Raw genomic sequence first — 17,679 nt, forward strand, 5'->3', positions numbered from 1 at the left:
AATTCTTCACAGTAACCAGCACAGTGCTGCTGCTATTAATCGTTATCAATTGAGGGTCATGTGTGGAGAAAGATGGAAAGCAATATTATGTTTGTTATTAACATTTTAAAAAAAGCTGGGCCCTGGAGTCAAACTCCTGGGTTTGATTCCTCAACTGTACCATTTACAAACTTTGTGATTTTGACTAAATCACTTAACTTATCTGGGCCTCAGTTTTCTCATCTATAAAATGGGAATAGTAAGTGCTCCATCCATGTTAGCTGCTGTTGTTGACACCAAGTCTGCTGCTGTTCCTGATTTCTTCGCTGGAGGAGTGCAAGGCGTATTGTAGACATGTGTTGGCACCTCTCTGGGTCCTTCTCACATCAAATGTGATGACTGGGATAAGTGAGTAAACCAAATATCTTAGTGGTATGACACATTTCCCATCTGGAACTTCAATTTTTTGTGCAGCAGCAACTTCCCAATGGGTACGGATGACTTCAGTTCATTCTTTCCTATGGTTGTTTTTTCCTGGGTCACTCCTGTGAAATCAAGGTTAAGAGATCTTAGCTAACAGATTTCATGATCTGTCATAAATGTAGGAATTTAGCTCGAAGTTCTTGAAATCTTCCTAACCTGGGCAATGTTTGGTCTTAATTAAGACAGTGCTAGTGGAGCAGGAAGTCAAGAGGTATAGCCCTGGGTTGAGAAGAAAAGGACTACAGAGAAAGGCCTGAGACTGGACATTTGCAGAGCAGCCCAGTCAGTTGGAAGTTGGCTTTGTTTAATGCCCAACTTCTCAGAAAATTTTCCTCGGCTGAGTGGGCTTGGTAGAGTGCTGGCTTGAGAGTGTTGCTTAGCAACGAGATCTTGTGGCGCTGGGTTTTCAAAGAGTCAGCCTGTCCCAGCCTCCCCTCCACCGATCCTCAGCTACCATCCCTGACCTCCATTAGACTATCAAGTGTGAGCTGGAGGGAGGGGCGAAGTTTAATCATTGAACTGAGCAGCCTGGAAGTATTTAATCTGCAGCACCAGTTTTCCCAGAGGCCTCCAGCCTGAGCTGGAAGTGGGCAGCACTCGGAGACGTGGGAGTAACCACTGCACAGCAATCTCTGCCCATCTCAGGAGAAACCAAACAGGAAAAAATGTTTGCAGTACACTTGATGGCATTTTATTTCACCAAGCTGAAGGAGGATCAGATCAAGAAGGTAAGGATTCTCACGAAGCTGAGGGATACATGGTTCATTTTTCAATGACAGAACTAACTGATACTGTGCTGACATCTGAAAGGATTTAAAAGAGCTTATTAGAAGAGATACAGGGAGCACAGGACCAATAAAAAACTCATAGAAGAGGCATCTCCCACAGGCCGAGCATTACACGTTGTCCTGAGCCTTGCATTTCACTCAGCAGATATTGGATGGAAAGAGGATGAGGAGACAGTCTTTAGAAAGCTGGAAGATAATTGTATTTGATGTAAGGGATGTTTCATGGGGGAGAAGCTGCAAAGGAGAGGAGAGTCACTTTCAGAGAAATTTTGAGAACTTCTACAATAATTTACATGACTCTTCATGTGATTGATGTAATATAAACATGGGTACCAAGAGGGATGTGAGTTTTAACGTACAATGATAGAAATATTTATTTTTTGCATGTGCTGTTTGCCAATGATATGCTATTGTGTGCATTATTTTGCTACTTTGCCCAAGAAATCTGTCAGTGAAATTCATGCCAAAGTGGGCTGCTTAAAAGTTGCCACTGGCATTCTCCTGGGCATCCTGGAAGGAGCCCAGCCTGCCGCTCTAGCCACACCAGCTGCCAGTAGCCAGGCCGTGGGCACCAGCATCCCTCAATTTACAGATAACAAAAGTCCCCCCAACAGGCAGCCTTAGCCCAGATCACCCAGGTAAATAAGGTGGAGTGAGGATTAAACCCAAATCTCTGACTCCTCCACTAGCGCTCTTTCCATTGTGCGTGATACCTTCTGGCTTTTCGGACTGAGAGAAAGGAAGCATGGTCCCTTACAGCCCTCATGTGCTTAGTGGGGTAAACTCCCACTAAATTCTGTTCATTAGAGGGTTGGGTTAGAGGTTATAGCAAATCTTAAAATATTATATTTCATCAGATTTAAGCTGTCTTAGTTTTATTTGTTGTGTTCGCAGAGCCCTCTCCTGGTTTCTTAAAGCCCTTTGTAGCACTGCTTAAGTATTCACTTTTTGTTATTACCTGTTTAGTAGAGAGGCAAGCTGCCTCAAGTCTCTCCAGCCCCCAGAGGGGAGTCTTTGGAAACTCACACCTGCAGTTCTGCAAATCAGTTTTATTTCCCTGGGCCCCTTTGTGGTGGCAAACCTTCTGTGAACCCCCCGAATCAGGTGGGACATGTTTGTCCATTGGCCCCAGTGTATGCTCAGGAGGCAGGATATGCCGCTTCTACTGATCTGTTCCAGGCCCTTCTGGGAGGAGGGCCAGCCTTTGTCAAGGCCTGGAGTTGACCTTCCCTCTCCTGGGGAGGCAAGAAAGCTCTGGAGAGTGAGCTGAGCAGGGGTAGTCAGGAGCACTTTGGCCACCGCAAGCAGGTGACACAACAAGTATCTGGGGGAGTGTGGGACTCTGTTAATGGGTTGCTGGGGTGCGTCACAGGGTCTGAGAACAATGGCTCATTGGCTTCCCCACATGATGAAAACACACCTGGTCAAAAGGTACCGGCTCGCTCTCTAGGCTCAGGCAGCCAGTCCCCTCGTTACTTTCTCTGCTTCCTGCCTCCAGAGTTGCCAAGATCCTGGGTCATACTTGCCTGTGAGGGTTGCTATTCAGACCCTGGAATAATTTTTAAAAATCTCCCAGTACCAACTTTAAAACAAAAACAAAACAAAATAACACAGGAAGAAAGATGGGAGAGAAGGAGAAAGGAAAGAAGAAAAAGGAAAACTACTTCATAGCTTCTTTTCCAATTCAATATATTGACATTATTTGACCTATTGATAACACTGGACTGGGTCTGGTCACTGACCTGCAGATTCTTCACTCATAAAAGGACTGGTTAGGTTTTCAGTATGTACTTTTTACAGTTTAGTGTGTCAACATTACAAAATCCCACCCTTCTCACAAACACTGTCAACATTGGCCATGTGGAAGCCCTTGTAGTCTTTTTTCATGGTGTATGTTTTTATAGTTATTTTGTACATACAGTTATCAATCTTGTGGCCTTGGCCTTAACCTATTATTAGAATATAACCACTTATGTATGTTTCTCCATTTCTTCATAATGATCATTTTTATATCTTCCCAATGTTCACTCATCTTGGATATGCCACAATTTAACCTTTTCCCTCTTGGACATTCAGCTATTTTCAAAAATATATTTTAGCAATTAGGATATTTATGTGATAAACATTGGTATGTATTTAATGTTCTCCATCTCTGAGATTATTTCCTAAGGATAGATTCCCCAGAAGGGAAATCACTGGGTCCAAGAGTTGAACCTTTTTATAACTCTCAATTTATTACCCCAGACCTTTGGACTGAGGGATCTCTGAAGTCCCTTCCAGCTGCCCCATTCTGTCATTCAGCGGCTCTGAGCTTACATGTTTTAATTTGTTCTTCCTATGTTAAACATGCTGCTTGTTGGCTCTTTTGTTGAGAAAACACCCCATGTTATGGTCTGTGAGTTGCTCCAATAAGTGGGCTTGATTTTCTGCAACTTAAGTACCCTTCCTTAATGCAGGCCCCAAATAACCCATTTGCATTTAAAATTTAGCTTTTTTGTCCCAACATATGTTTCATTCTTCCCTTCTAGCTACTGTACCAGGTGCTGTTAGAAGATACAAAGAATAAACAAGAAACTGTTGCTAAGTTGACATTCTTTTTGTCACAATTGTTGAAACAGCAGGGGCAGTAACCCAGAGTCCTCAATGACTTGTTCATCTGCAGCCAGCAAGTGAACTCAACAGAGCCCAACTCACAGCCATTACTTACATAGAAGGGAGGACACTATAGATCTGCCTGGAGAACTTCTTTATGCTCTGGGGCTCAGTGAAACTGAGCAGTAGGTTCAGAGGTGCTGTGTGAGGGGCCTTGGGGTGAAAAAGCAAATTTAGTTCCTTCCTGTAGTACACAGCCTTCTCCAAGAGCCCCGATGACTTGGTCACATCCCTTGTGTCGGTTTTCTCTGCGTGTTTGGCTGTGCCAACCAATTACTCATAAATAGGCTCAGGGTGAACAGGAAGCCCTTAATCAAGCATGACCTGGTTCCGTCCTATCTTCTCAAATACGCTGACAGCCCAATTATCCATTTTTTATTAATGGCTCTCTGATGGTTTTCTGGCTTTTATCTGGCCCCCAAGTTCCTGGAGCCATGGGCCAATTCACTGGCTTGGGGCTCTGTACTGGCCCCAGACTGAGCTGGGATACCCACCCTCTTAGCCTAGCTAATGGCTGTGCACCTATCCTATGGTAAATGCCATGTGGCCCCTGCACTTTTGGTAGAATTTGTCTGTTGGGCTTGTGGGTCCTGCATGAAGCCGTGAAGCAAAACCAGGCTGTGGGGTAAGGAGTGGGGAATCTGCATTTTAGTCCCAGGGCAGCCACTTACCTACAGCTCTCCTAATGCTGCTTGATGGTGCTGAGCCTGGGGTCTGCATCACTCAATCAGGGGCAATTATTTTGGCCTTGCCTGCTGCCTCAAAGGGATGTCGTGGCGATTAGATGAGATGACATACATGAAAGCACTTTAGATTTAAGTGTGGGAGAGCAATTCCTTTTGAAATGTGCCAGGTTCAAGTTTCCTTGTGAGCTGGATGGGTAGAAAGTAGCAGTTTCATGCAGGGGTGCCAAGTACAGGGTACCAATGCCACTCTCCCTCTAGTCCCCATTGATAATCCATTCCAGTGAGCCCTGGAAATCCAGGCTGCCACCACCAAATGATTAGCATTAGCCTGGGGAAGGAAGCTGCCATTTGTGGTGTGGCATTACCTTCAAGTGGACTGAGCACAGCCATAGTGATTTTTATAACGTCTCTCCTCTGGGGCAGCAGTCCTTTGTCTAAATTTCCTGGTTACTATCGTGACATCTGCTCATTTCTAAAAGCAATTTGAGATGGCTTAAAAAATTAGACTTCATCTTAATTAGAACAACCTCAGTGAAGAACAAAATGGAAATGTAAAGGTCTATATTTTAGAGATTGCAATTGGTAACTGAACTTACTCCGAGCTTCCTAGAAGCCTGTAAACAAATGGAGACATGTTTGGATAAATGTAGTCATCATTAAACAAAAGAGAGCTCCCCTGTTTAGAAATTTAAAGTTCAAGCTATAGCCAGTCTTCCAGCAGAGAGGCAGGGGGACAATGGTGAGGGCCCTAAACTGGGAGTTACAAACCCTGAATCCTTCTTAGTCATTGCTCCTCCATTGTCCATTAGAAAAATGGGGGATCATTTCTTCTTTGGAGCTTACCCTGCAGAGGAATAAATCCCCATCTCTCCAGCCTTCCATTGCTTTCTGTTCTCTCCACTCCCCACCTTGTCCCCAGCTTGATGAGGAGTCAGGCAAGGAATCTTTGGGAATTCACATCGTGAAGCTCTCCCCAGTCAGGAATGCAGCTTCCCAGTGGGAGGGGGAACGGACAGTCTCTCCTGGAGGGCAAGCACCCCAGCAGCCAGCCCCGGTCACCCCGGCATCTGTTCCAGGTGGACAGGTTCCTGTATCACATGCGGCTCTCCGATGAGACCCTTTTGGACATCATGGCTCGGTTCCAGGCTGAAATGCAGAAGGGCCTGGGGAAGGACACCAACCCCACAGCCTCAGTGAAGATGCTGCCCACCTTTGTCAGAGCTATCCCAGATGGCTCAGGTGAGTGGGCTGGGGGCTGCAAAGAAACTTGATTCCCTGGTTCCCTCTTAGCTCATGGGTACCTGGAGTTTGCTTCTGTGCCCTGGCTTATCTCTCCAGCCCTCTCTGCACCTCCCCTCCTCCCCACCCCCTCAGCAATCCTCCCTGACTTTCTATGCTTCAGTCATACTTGATACCACCAGTTGTGAATTGTTCAAATGCACCTTGCTTTCCTGGCTTGGCCCCACACATTCTGTTCCCTCTCCTGCTGGAACTTCCCAGCACTCTTCCCCTCGTGAACACCAATTTAGCTTTCAGTCTCAGTGCAGAGATCATTGCCTCCATTCGGGAAACTTTCCCATGTGGGGTTAGTGTTTGTCAGAGCACCTGTCCCTCTACTGTGTCTCCCCATTGGACCAACCCTCCATGAGGGCAGGGTCTGTGTCTTCTTCACTGCAGAGTTCTGAGCACCGAGATAGTGCCTGATACACACTAGGCCCTAAAATGTTTGTTGAATGGGTAATAAATGGCATTTCACTTTCAGGTATCTAGATTCTAGGCTATACATAGTATATAATGGAAGACAGCATGATATAATTGAAAGAGTATTAAATGATAATTCAAGAAATCTAGGTTTTAGGTAAAGCTCTGTCTTCCTCAGTGACTTTTGGCGAAATGTTTAGTCTTTGTTTCTCTATCTGTAAAATGAGAGTTGGCTTATGCATCAGTTTCCTATTGCTGCTGTAATAAATTACCACAAATGTAGCATTAAAACAACACAAATTTATTCTCTTACAACTATGGAGGTCAGAAGTCTGACATGGGTCTCACTGGGATATAATCAAGGTGTCAGCAGGCCTGGGTTCCTTCTGGAGGCTCTAGGGGAAGATATGTTTCCTTGCCTTTTCCAGCTTTTAGAGGCCTCCTACATTCTTTGATTCATGCCCCTTTCCATCTCCAAGCAGCAGTGTAACATCTTCAGATCTCTCTCTGACTCTGTCCCTTCTGCCTTCTTCTTCTACATTTAAAGACCCTGTGATTACATTAGCTCCACTCAGATAATCCAGGATAATACACCAACCTCATGGTCAATTGAAGAGCAATTTTGATTTCATCTTCAACCTCAATTTCCCCTTGACATGTAGCTTAATGTATCCACAGACTCAGGGATTAGGATATGGACATCTTTGGGGGGCCATTATTTTGCTTACGACAGCTTAGGGAGCTCTAGAGAGAATCTCTGAGTTTCTATGCAACTCCTTTCTCAGCCTCTGGGCAATGCCATAGGAGGGAAAGGAACTGGTATCTACCAGGTACCTCCTGTGGTCATGGGGTGCCAGGGACTCACTGTCCCACACAATCCCCCTAAGAATCCGACGTATAACTGTTATTCCCAGGTCAGAAGAGAACACCAAAGGCTGAGGGTCTCCCCCAGTGTCAGGATCCCAGTGCTCCAACCGAGCTCCAGTGGGGGTTTTGCTCTGGGGCTCTTGGAGCAGGGAATAAAGTTCGGGGAGCTCTCACGGGTACTTGATTCTATCAGCTGGGTTTTAGGCCCTTCTGGGACAATACCTGGATCAATAGCTTGGCTCTGCGGTTTGAGAGGCCCCTGAGCCCTGTGATGGGAAAGGCTTGTTTTCTGACTGGTGAGTGTGTAGGGTGGGCAGGGTACCTACCATCCTGGGGGAACGAAAGCTTTGGAGAGAGATGTCCTGCTCTGAGGTCTCTACTTGGTTCCTGACACTGCCCTGTGGGAGCGCCCAGGGGACTGTGCTCCTTGCTGGCTCATCAGGGTCATTCAGAGGAAGTGCCTGAGTCCCGGGGCTTGTGGGGTGGAGGGGGTGGGGAGGCGGGAGTGGCACCAGGGCAAAGTCCTGCTGGCTTCCTGTGCTGCTGCTCCTCCTGCAGAGGTGTGTCCCAGAAGCAAGGGAAGTGGCCTCTGATGGTCTAGAAGCTGTGGGACAAATGTGTCTTCCTGGCCCAGCTGCTTCAGGAAGGTTTGGGAAAGAAACTGACCAAGTGTTAGAAACTCCCTCCTCTTCAGGCAAGGAGATACCACCACTTTTCCTCAGTCTCCCTGGAGCCTCTCATCACACAGTGAACCTCCCAGTTATCCTGTTACAGGGAGGTTCCTGGGCCCAGAGTCCCTATAGAACCAGGTGGCCTTGGTAAGTCGCAGGACCACTGCACCCCTGTCTTCATCAGGAAAAGGGCTGTGGCCAGTTTGTCCTGCCCCGTTATTAGGATCAGATAAGGTCATGTGGAAGGAATGCTTTAATATCTCCAAAATGTCTCAAGTCCTCTAGAGCTCCTGTGAGCTGGTGGTGTAATTTCCTGATTACTAACAAACAAAACCAAACTCCACTAATCCCTCTGGGGCTCCATGTCAGAAATGTATGCCGTTTCCAGAGAAATCCTTCTGTGTTCACCTGCTCTCGGTAGTTTCCCCTCCTTTGCTCTGAACCGATCTGAGATGGGGTAGCCTGTTTGAGCCTTCGTTACCTCCTAGCCTTTCAGTCAGGGAGCTGCAATGGCCTGTTCTCACCAAACGCCTTAGAAGTGTTATCTGTGCCTTCTCCTCTGCCGGTCTCAAAGGAAGGGGCTGGAAGTGCCCACCACGCGCTTGTGAAGGTGACTGCTGTTCTGTGAGCACAACCCCAGCTGCCTCTCTTCCTGGCCTCTGTCACCTAGCAGCCTCGTAGGCCTCTTGGAGGGTGAGTCGTGGGGCTGCTCGAGGGGAGCCCCGAGGCGGTTGGCTGATGGACGCAGGGGTCTGCACTAGGACAAGGGTCCCATTCTTGCCTGTACATAAGACTCACTGGGGGCAGTTCCTAAACTTATGGCTTCCCAGTCTCCTCTCACTGGAGATTTGAATCTCCAGGAATTTTACACATTTAATTTTTGTATGCCTTTGGGACATGCTGCGCTATACACATTTCAATTACAGTAGTATTAACTATAGCCACCATGCTGTACGTTACATCCCTGTGATAGGAAGTCATAATAATCTTAATTGATGTAAAGACCCTGATGGCCCCATGGCCACTGTTGCCTTCTTCTGGTCGGGTCCTCCTTACTCCAGAGTCAAGTGAGTCTTTTCTCTGGGGTCAAAGTCACAGAAGGGATCACACCACCTGGTTTCCGTGAAATAGTGTCATGAGTCACCACTGGAGTGAGGTGATTGCAGCGATAACAGCACTGGCAGCTGGAGGAAGGAGTGAGTCCATGCCTACCCTACACTGGGTCCCGCGTATCACCTCCGATCTGGACTGCAGCACAGAACCTCCTCTTTTATTGAAATCCCCTAGTTGGTACTAGAGGCATTTCCCCAAAATCTCACTCAAATCTTGGCACTCCCTTGCTTAAAATCTATGGCCTACTCTCCCTTTCTGGCTCTTTGGGGTGGGGCTGCTTTCCCAAGCCTTCCAAATTCAGCCTGAGACTACCTGCCAGCCTCATTCTGTCAAATCTCCCAGAGACCCTCCCCTCCCACCCAAGCTCATTCCTTTCCAAGACCCGGCTCTCCCCTGCCCAGCTGCTATACTCCCTCTCATTCTTCTGCTCTCAGCTTTGTACTGCCCCCCCCAGGGATACTAACTCCTGCTCTGATTTAGATACTGCTCCCTCTGCTTCCCCCCCATCAGAACACTTGCCCTACTGTATAGAAATGGCTTACTTAACTTGCCTGTATTTCTTTCATTTTTGCATCCCTAGTGCCTGGCACATTACTTGGCAGAGCCAGTTCCCAGTAAATGTTTGTACACAGATTGTGTGATCTACCCTACCTGCTACTCAACAGGATAGCACCTGTTGAAAGCATTGCTTGTTTGGTACAGCATGATGCTAATGAAAGTCGCACAGGATTCGGTCCCTGGCTTCCCTCCTGAGTAAGAAATGGCTCCATCAATCTGATCTAGGGAGATAAGAATCTCACTTTCCAAATATCTCCACAAAATCAAAAGATCAGCTGTCTGTAAATGAGGACTCTAACCTATTCTTGCTCTAACTGTGGCCCTCAGACCTGCACAGCAGCACCTGGGGGCTTGGTTAGAAATGCAAACTCTCAGGCCCCACTTCCACTGAATTACAGTCTGCATGTTAACAAAACTCTTGGAAGACTGACATGCACACTGAAGTTTGAGGAGCCATTGGGAGGGCCTGACTCTAGCTCTTTGGTTGCCAGGAATGAGAAACCCAGCTGAGCCAGGTGGAGAGCAGAGGTTTGTTGTTCATGGACACATAAACCAAAAAGGAGACACATGGGATCTCCTGGGCAGGAATTGTGGTACACTCAGTTCCTCGGGGACCTGGGATTCAAGAGTTTTACTCCATGGTTTTAGCCTGCATACGTGTGGACACCTTGACTACCAGTTGACCACTGATTTTTTGAGATGCTCCCATTTCAGTTTTTACCACCTACTAGCAATTTCCCTCTGTGTTTTATTTCACATTCCACAAGAAGTGAATCGAAATGGCCACCTAGTCCCTTAGATCCATGCAGCTGTGCCTAGAGTCACATGGTACAAAACAAGCATACTTGGGTGACCAGAATTGTGGGCATGGACCTTCAGTTACATGTGCCTTGGGAATATATCATGAAGCCTGCCTGGTACATGCAGCCACTTTCAGGTACAAAGGCTTGTTGGTTCAAAGGTTTGCATACTTGAGTTTCCATCACACATCTCAGGCTGATGCTGAAGACCCTAGCAGGGGTCCTGGCAGGAATTCTGGCTGGATCCTGAATTGGGGTTATTAGAGTGGACTGCCTTGCTCCAATGTGTGTGTCATCTTCACCTTTTTGTTAATTGCAACTGTCTTGCACTGGGCTGGGTTGTATTACATTCTCCTTTTGAGAGGCTTTGGCCCAAAATATTGAGCATCCTTGACTCCTGAAGGGCCATCATTTGATCCCTCACTCCCTTCCCTCCTGGAGCATTTGCCTGCTGAGACTGAGGCCTCTGTGGGGTTGATTTCTCTTCCCTGCACTCCCTACTGCCTTTTCTTTAGTGTCTTACTTCATCTTCCCCATGCTTGGAGTATCAAATTTCTTTTCCTGGTTGTGGCATACTAGAATAGGCTCCACCCTAAGGGCCCATTTCCAATACCACCCACCTGAAGTGGGTTCACATTTGCCTTCTCCAAATGAACACCTTTATTCCCTACAGCACGGCCCCATGGGCAGGGTTCTGGCTGCAGAATCAGGCAGATGTCGGTCACACCCTAGATGTGCCCCTTTCTGGGAGGGTCTACTTCTGCAGTCTCAGCAAGTGGGCATAATAATACCTAGCTCATGGGGTGGTTGTGAGACTTAGTGACATTTATTACATGTCCAAATTTAATATAGAGCTTGCCACAAAGCAGACACTCAATAAAAGGTAACATTTGTTTGTTTTTAAATAGAAAATGGGGAGTTTCTGTCCTTGGATCTTGGAGGATCCAAGTTTCGAGTCTTGAAGGTACAAGTCTCTGAAGAGGGGAAACGAAACGTCCAGATGGAGAGTCATTTCTACCCAACACCCAATGAAATTATCCGAGGGAACGGCTCAGAGGTACCCGGGCAGGGGCTCTGTGAAGTGGCCGGAAGGCCTTGACATCAAGTTTATGAGTGGCCAGGCCTTAGCCCAGTGTCCTGTGCTTTCTCTTCTCTGCAGCTGTTTGAATACGTAGCTGACTGTCTGGCAGATTTCATGAAGACCAAAGAGTTGATGCATAAGAAATTGCCCCTTGGCTTCACCTTTTCTTTTCCCTGCAGGCAGACTAAATTGGAAGAGGTAAGGCCGGTGCCAGAGAGGGAAGAAGCCATATAGGATTTGGGGTTTGGGGCTGGAGAATACCGGCGTGTGCAAGAGGCAGCCAGGGAACAGGAGCAATCAGCAGGAGTTTTGTTTTTTCTTTGACCTTTTTCTAAACGACGAGGAGGAAATGTGACACAGAATTTGTTAGTGCAGCTGCCTTGATTTTATACGAACATGGGAACAGCCTAGGGGACACAGAATGGTTTTCACCCTTTGACTTAGTGGTTCTCAGATCTTGGCTGCATCAGAATCCCCTGGAGGGCTTGTTGAATACCTGGGCCCCACCCTGAGGTTTCTTAACCAGTGGATGCTTAGATTTACATTTCTAATAGATGAGGGGAATGAGGATGCTGCTGGTCCCAGGACCACACTTAGCTCTGCTGACATTGCTGACTAGAGTAAGAGTGGGACGCTCAGGGAATCTCACCTTTGGAGGAGGATGGAGTTGGGGTCACTGGAGTGACAGTGTTGTTGAGTGGACACCACACCTGGCATGCACAGTCTCAGATGTGCCACTAGGCAGCTGGGTCTCTGGTAACTCATCTCTGTGCTTCAGATGCTCAATTTGTAAACAGGGAGAAGTCAAAGCCTATCTTATGTAAATCTGTGAAAATAAATAAGGGCCACATGAAAGGACAATGGGCTTTCTGGGGCTAGGGTGTTATGGTCAAGAGTCAGGTCTCCCGAGACTACACCTGTCTGGGGTGGTGGCCCATGACCTCCTACTGCACACACTGATCATGACGCCCAGCTGACAGTCAATTCAGGGACCTCTTTGGGATGTTTACTACTGTTGGCTTGAGCCACCTTGGTGTGGGGTAGTGGAAAGGGAATGGGGTTTTTTGCATCTCCTAAGTCCTGGCTTTGAATCATGGATCTGAACAAGTGATTTGGGGCAAGTTGCTTAACTTGTTGAGCTCCTTATTTTCTCATTTGTAAAACAGGAATAATCAGAGCTACTTGCTGGGCTGACAGCTTAGAAAAAACATCTGTAACATGCCCAGCATTGTGCCCACTCATCAATGATAGTCCCCTATATGACTTGTCTCTTCTTTGGCTTTTGTTCCTTGTCTCCCAATTCAACAGATGTTTCTGGAAGGTGGACACTGTTTTACAGTGTTCTTCCTCTCCACCCCTAGGGTCTGAGCACAATATCCTGTATTAATCGGTGCTTGATAACTATCTGACAACTGAAAGATGCAATCAATCATTTACTTGATTCCATTGAATGGAAATTTTCCATCATCTATCCATACAGGGGATGGGCTGAGGTTTACTTCGTCATTATTTTATAAAGAAAGGATTGGGAAAAAATAGTATAAAGGTTTCAGAGAATGTTAGCAGAGGCCAGATGGAGCTCTGCTCTGATATGTTATCATCCTTCCTGGCTGGAAGAGCCAAGGCCCTTGGATTCAGCAGAGGAAGTGGGAGGAGGAGTCGGGAATCAGACCTCACCAGACGGTTAAACACCTTTTATTCAAACTCAGGAACAGAAACCCTAGGAAGAAGGATGGAAATTCTCAAGCTCTGTGGGAGTTACTTTGACTTTGAGAACCAAACTTGTATATTTTCTTTATGGTGAATGTATGGTTCGCCCATCCAAGATTTTGGCATTTATCTAAGCAAATACCATCAGCATCCTTCTATAAAAACAACAGCAGCAACAACAATAATAGTAATTGCACTGCACCATCTTAGACTCTGCTGAACTCTTTATGGATATTATTAAAATCCCAACAGCAATCATATGATGTAGATATGATTCTTTCCATTTTATGTTTGATGAAAACTGCAAGCTCAGAGAGGTTGAGACTTGTCCAAGGCCACACAGCCAAGAGTGCAAAGCTCACATACCTCATTGCCTTTTTGGGAAGACACAGCTCTAGAACTGTGTTTGAAATGCCAGCCGGTGCCTGAAAGCACCTTGACCTACTTTGCGTCATATCCCCAAAGCATTTTCAGGTAACCTTTAAACTAGGGAAGGGTACTTGCTTCTACTGAGGTAGGGAGAAATGCTTTCTCTCATCAAAGGTTAGTTGAATTACTTTTATTCCACAAAATTCCTCTCAAACTGCCCCTTTTAGTGAAGTCTAAACTTTGGTAGAAAAGTTTCAACCACAAGGAAGTGCATTAGTAATTACTGAGTGTAGGCACAGCTGTTTAACCATGGTTCTGCTGCGAATGTCGCTTTGGTGACACTGACAGAAGGGCCCTTGGAGATGAAGGCATCTGATAGCCATATACGTGCAGGCAGGAGGTGGGGAGGCGAAGCTGTCATGAGGAGCTGAGGCCAAGGGGCTTCTTTGGGAAACTAAGAAGTAAATAAAGAAGATAAGGGCACAGGAATTAGAGGGGGAATAATGGCGCATTATGGTGGTGGTTTTGTTGTACCTTTAAATGGAGGAACACACAGTCTTAGCCGAAGAGAAGTTTCTTTGTGCGTTTCTGATAACGTAATTATAATACTTCTTCAAAGTAGGAGGGGAAAAAAAAACGAATAGAAGAGGGTAGGAATTGAAAAGTTTAGAGAAGAAAATAGAAATCACCTTTAATCTCAGCCTTCAGAGACCCCTCACTCCAACAGGTCCCACATTGTTCCTAGCCCTTTTTGGGGGGCACCACCCTACAGTCTCCCAATCCTCTCTATTCCTTGAAGCAGAGATTGGCAGAAGTCAGGGGAAGGTGCCGCTAGGCGGCGCTGTAGTGCAGGGAAAACACCAGGTCGCTCCTGGGGAGTCAGACACCTGCATCCAGTTGGGCTCTGTCCTTCCCTTACTGTGAGACCGAGAGCAATTTCTTTTTTCTCTAAATCTCAGCTTGTTTACCCATAAATTGAGGGGATTAAGGGAAGTGTGGTCAAGGAGTTTGGGATCTGGGGGCTCAACTGCTCTAGACTTTGTAGCCTTAGGCAAATCTCTTAATCTCTAAATTTTCTTCCAGTTTGAAACATTCTATGATTATTTGCTATTTTAGATATGAAACTCTTGGGAAACACCGATTTTGAGCAAATAATGATAATAATGCAAATGAGAGCCATTTTTCTTAATTGAAATTAAGTTCCCGAGGGAGTCCTACAAGGTAGCACCATGTTAGTTCTGTTTTGTGGACCTGCAAACCATGAGTTCTGCAAACATAATATGTATCTACCACCTGCCAGGTGTTTTCCATCGTAGCATTCCTGTGATTGAGGCGGGGAAGTGACTTTTCCATTTTACAGATGAATAAACAGAGGCTCAGAGCAGTTAAATGACTTGTCCAATGTCTTGTGACTTCAAGTGCTCTGACTCTTCAACAATTGTTCTTTCTACCACAATGCTTCAGACTGCTCAGCTGAGAGTCAGAAAGGTAATTGAAGGTTTTGGAAAAGGGCCCAAAGAAATGTTGAAAGAATTGGGGTATAGAAAGGCTATGTGGGTACACTTCAAGCATGAAACTTCTGTAGCTCATTTTTCAGAACTGATGCCTTCTTCATTTTAACTGGATCTGAAATCTTCCCCCAGGGGGTACTGCTTTCATGGACGAAGAAATTTAAAGCACGGGGAGTTCAGGACACAGATGTAGTGAAATGTCTGACCAAAGCTATGAAAAAGCACCAGGTGAGGCTGTCACCTTAGCATGGGGAGTCTCCTGGTCCCAGCCCCTTTCTCTTGGGGTGTGTGTGGGGGGACCTTGTACCGCATCTGCCCCAGAAGGAAAATGAGAGAAGGAGGTGATCTTAGGAAAGATCTCACTGTGGTACCAACACATCCAATCTGGATAAACTTGCTGGTGAGCATTGGCATGTGGATCTTGTCCCAGTCCCCGTTCAAAGGTGGCCCTGCACCTCCCTGGGACCTCCCCAGCTGCCAGCCCCCTTAGGGTGAGGCTTGCTTAGGCCAGATGCTGTGTGTATGCTCCAGCCCACCTCTCCTCCCTGAGTTTAGAAGTTCACTTTCCAGTCTGACTCTTTATTCCACTTTCCACTCTTTATTCATTGACTATCTGCATTTGTTGAATAAAGTTTACAATAATTTAAATCACTGCACAAACAAGGCACGCTCCTTGTTGAGCTGAAAAGTATACAAATAAACCCACATTACTTTTTACCCTGAAAGAGTAATGTTTTGATGTATACCTTTCCAACCCTTTTTCTCTTTAAAGCTGCAATTGTATCCTGTGATTCATAGCCTGTATTTTTCCCTTATTGTTTTAATTGTACTTTAAATGTTCTCCCAAGCCCTGGGGAAGCATGGTGCAATAACCCAGACTCCCTTGTGAGAGCGGAGAAGCCAGACGGGAAATCCATGGTGACACCCCTGGAGAGAACTTGACGGAGGGTGGTTACGACGCCCCTGTGGGTGAGGACTTTGGTGTTTTCTCCTGGAAATGCCATTCCTCCGTGGATAAACACACTTTCTTCCGGGTCCCTCAAACAAGGGTTGGAGTCCTGGTGGTCTGTCTCATATTTCCCTGCACGGATGCCTTTTTACCCATAAGGCACAGGTCCCACTCTTCAGCTCCCAGCTGCTCTTTCTCTCTCCTAGATTCCCGAACCTTAACAAACTTCCTGATTCTTCTGGGCAGGCCCAGTAGGCAGGATCTAGTGATTGTCTCAGTCAGTCACCTTCACTTTCTTTTTTTTTTTGCTTCCTCCATGGGGAAAGATGAAGGAATAATGCCTCCTAACCACCCACTGATGCCCTCTGGGACTTATATTGCAGCAGGACATAGACGTGGACATCCTGGCCCTGGTCAATGACACGGTGGGCACCATGATGACGTGCGCCTATGACGACCCCTGCTGCGAAGTTGGTGTCATCATTGGTAATTGAGCTTGACTTGCTTTTGGGGGTTGGGAAGAAGGGGCTGATTTGGAGCTTAGTTTCAGCAAAGTGAATAAATTCTGTGGACAGGGTATTGGCACTTTCTACTTAGGAGAAGCAACATAGGGAGATGGAATAGTTACACGTGCATGCATTCATTCATTCCGTAAATGTTTACTGAGGGCCTGTTGGGTGTCAGGCCCTGTGCTCTGCATTAGGTTCTCAGAAGAAAGTTAACACTCAAAAGTTCTGTACTCATGGAGCTTTCAGTGGGGAGGTAGGTGAAAGGTCAAAAAAGGCCCAAACAAATAATGTGATTCAGGTGGTGGTTAGTGTGATAAAATTAAGCAGGATAATGTGACTGAGAGTGAGAGTGGCAGGGTGGTCCGGCAGGCCTCTCTGAGGGGTGACAATGGAGCAGGGACCTCAGTGACAGGGAGGAGGGGGGAAAGAAGAGAGCAAGATAAAGAGAATCTCTGGCAAAGGAAAGAGGAAACCTATGGTTTCTGTGATGGGAATAAGTCTGGGGAGCTTAGGGAACCCTGAAAGGCTGAGTCAAAATGAGTGAAGGCTGAGAACTCTGCTGTTCAGATCAGAGAGAGTGGTGGAAACTGGGCAGGTCGTATAAGACATGGGATACAGTTGTAATGTCTTTGGCTTTTACCCCAAGGGTGGCAGAAGGCACTAGAGGACTGTGGGTAGAGGATGGATAAATGGGTGTGCATTATTAAAAAGCTTATTTTGGCTGCTGTGTAAAGAATCAACTACTGGGGAGGGGTTGGGGGGAAGAGTGGAAACAAGGAGCGAGCCAGGAGGCATTGCACCATGCAAGAGAGACATGATGGAGATCTGGGCTAGGGCGGCCACAGCACAGCCCAGGTGTTTGGCAGGTGGTTCTCAACCCCTGAGCTGGGAGGGGCTCTGTCCAGGGCAGGGGTTAGGGTTGCAGGGGCGTATCTGTGAGAAGGCAGTCTGGGGCACAATAAAGCCAAATGGATCAGAGTTATAGACTCTTCTTCAGTATGCCCTGCCACCTCCCAATCCTTTACCACCTCTGGGGAAAGTTTTCTGGGTTCTCCACCCTACTTTCCTAGGCTTGACTTTCAAAGGCAGGATCTTTATACCTGAGGGACTTGATCTCCCTTCCCATTCTGGAGCCCCACACCTCAGAATGGGATGGGCGCTTGCCAGTCATGACATCCAGCTACTGTCCACTGCGTCTGACTCAGTGACTATGTCTGGGAACCTGCAGATCCGGGCCATTGCCTATTCAGTG

At 46.7% G+C, this 17,679-nt stretch overlaps 1 protein-coding gene across 3 annotated transcripts in view; it reads left to right on the forward strand.

Moving 5' to 3' along the window:
- The first annotated feature begins 964 nt into the window (after positions 1 to 964).
- The window catches only part of HKDC1 (hexokinase domain containing 1), a 50,767-nt gene continuing 34,052 nt past the window's right edge, over positions 965 to 17,679 (forward strand). For 2 of the 3 annotated variants that reach the window (XM_036924004.2, XM_036924007.2), the window contains exons 1-6: positions 965 to 1,190; positions 5,665 to 5,827; positions 11,207 to 11,355; positions 11,458 to 11,577; positions 15,102 to 15,197; positions 16,302 to 16,404. In XM_036924004.2, the coding sequence (XP_036779899.1) occupies positions 1,128 to 1,190; positions 5,665 to 5,827; positions 11,207 to 11,355; positions 11,458 to 11,577; positions 15,102 to 15,197; positions 16,302 to 16,404 (694 nt within the window). In that variant the 5' untranslated portion in view covers positions 965 to 1,127. The remainder of the gene's footprint in view (positions 1,191 to 5,664; positions 5,828 to 11,206; positions 11,356 to 11,457; positions 11,578 to 15,101; positions 15,198 to 16,301; positions 16,405 to 17,679) is intronic. The other variant, XM_036924005.2, reaches the window with a different exon arrangement.

The sequence above is a fragment of the Manis pentadactyla genome, chromosome 8 (genome assembly GCF_030020395.1).
Source record: "Manis pentadactyla isolate mManPen7 chromosome 8, mManPen7.hap1, whole genome shotgun sequence".
In the NCBI taxonomy this organism is placed as follows: Eukaryota; Metazoa; Chordata; class Mammalia; order Pholidota; family Manidae; genus Manis; species Manis pentadactyla.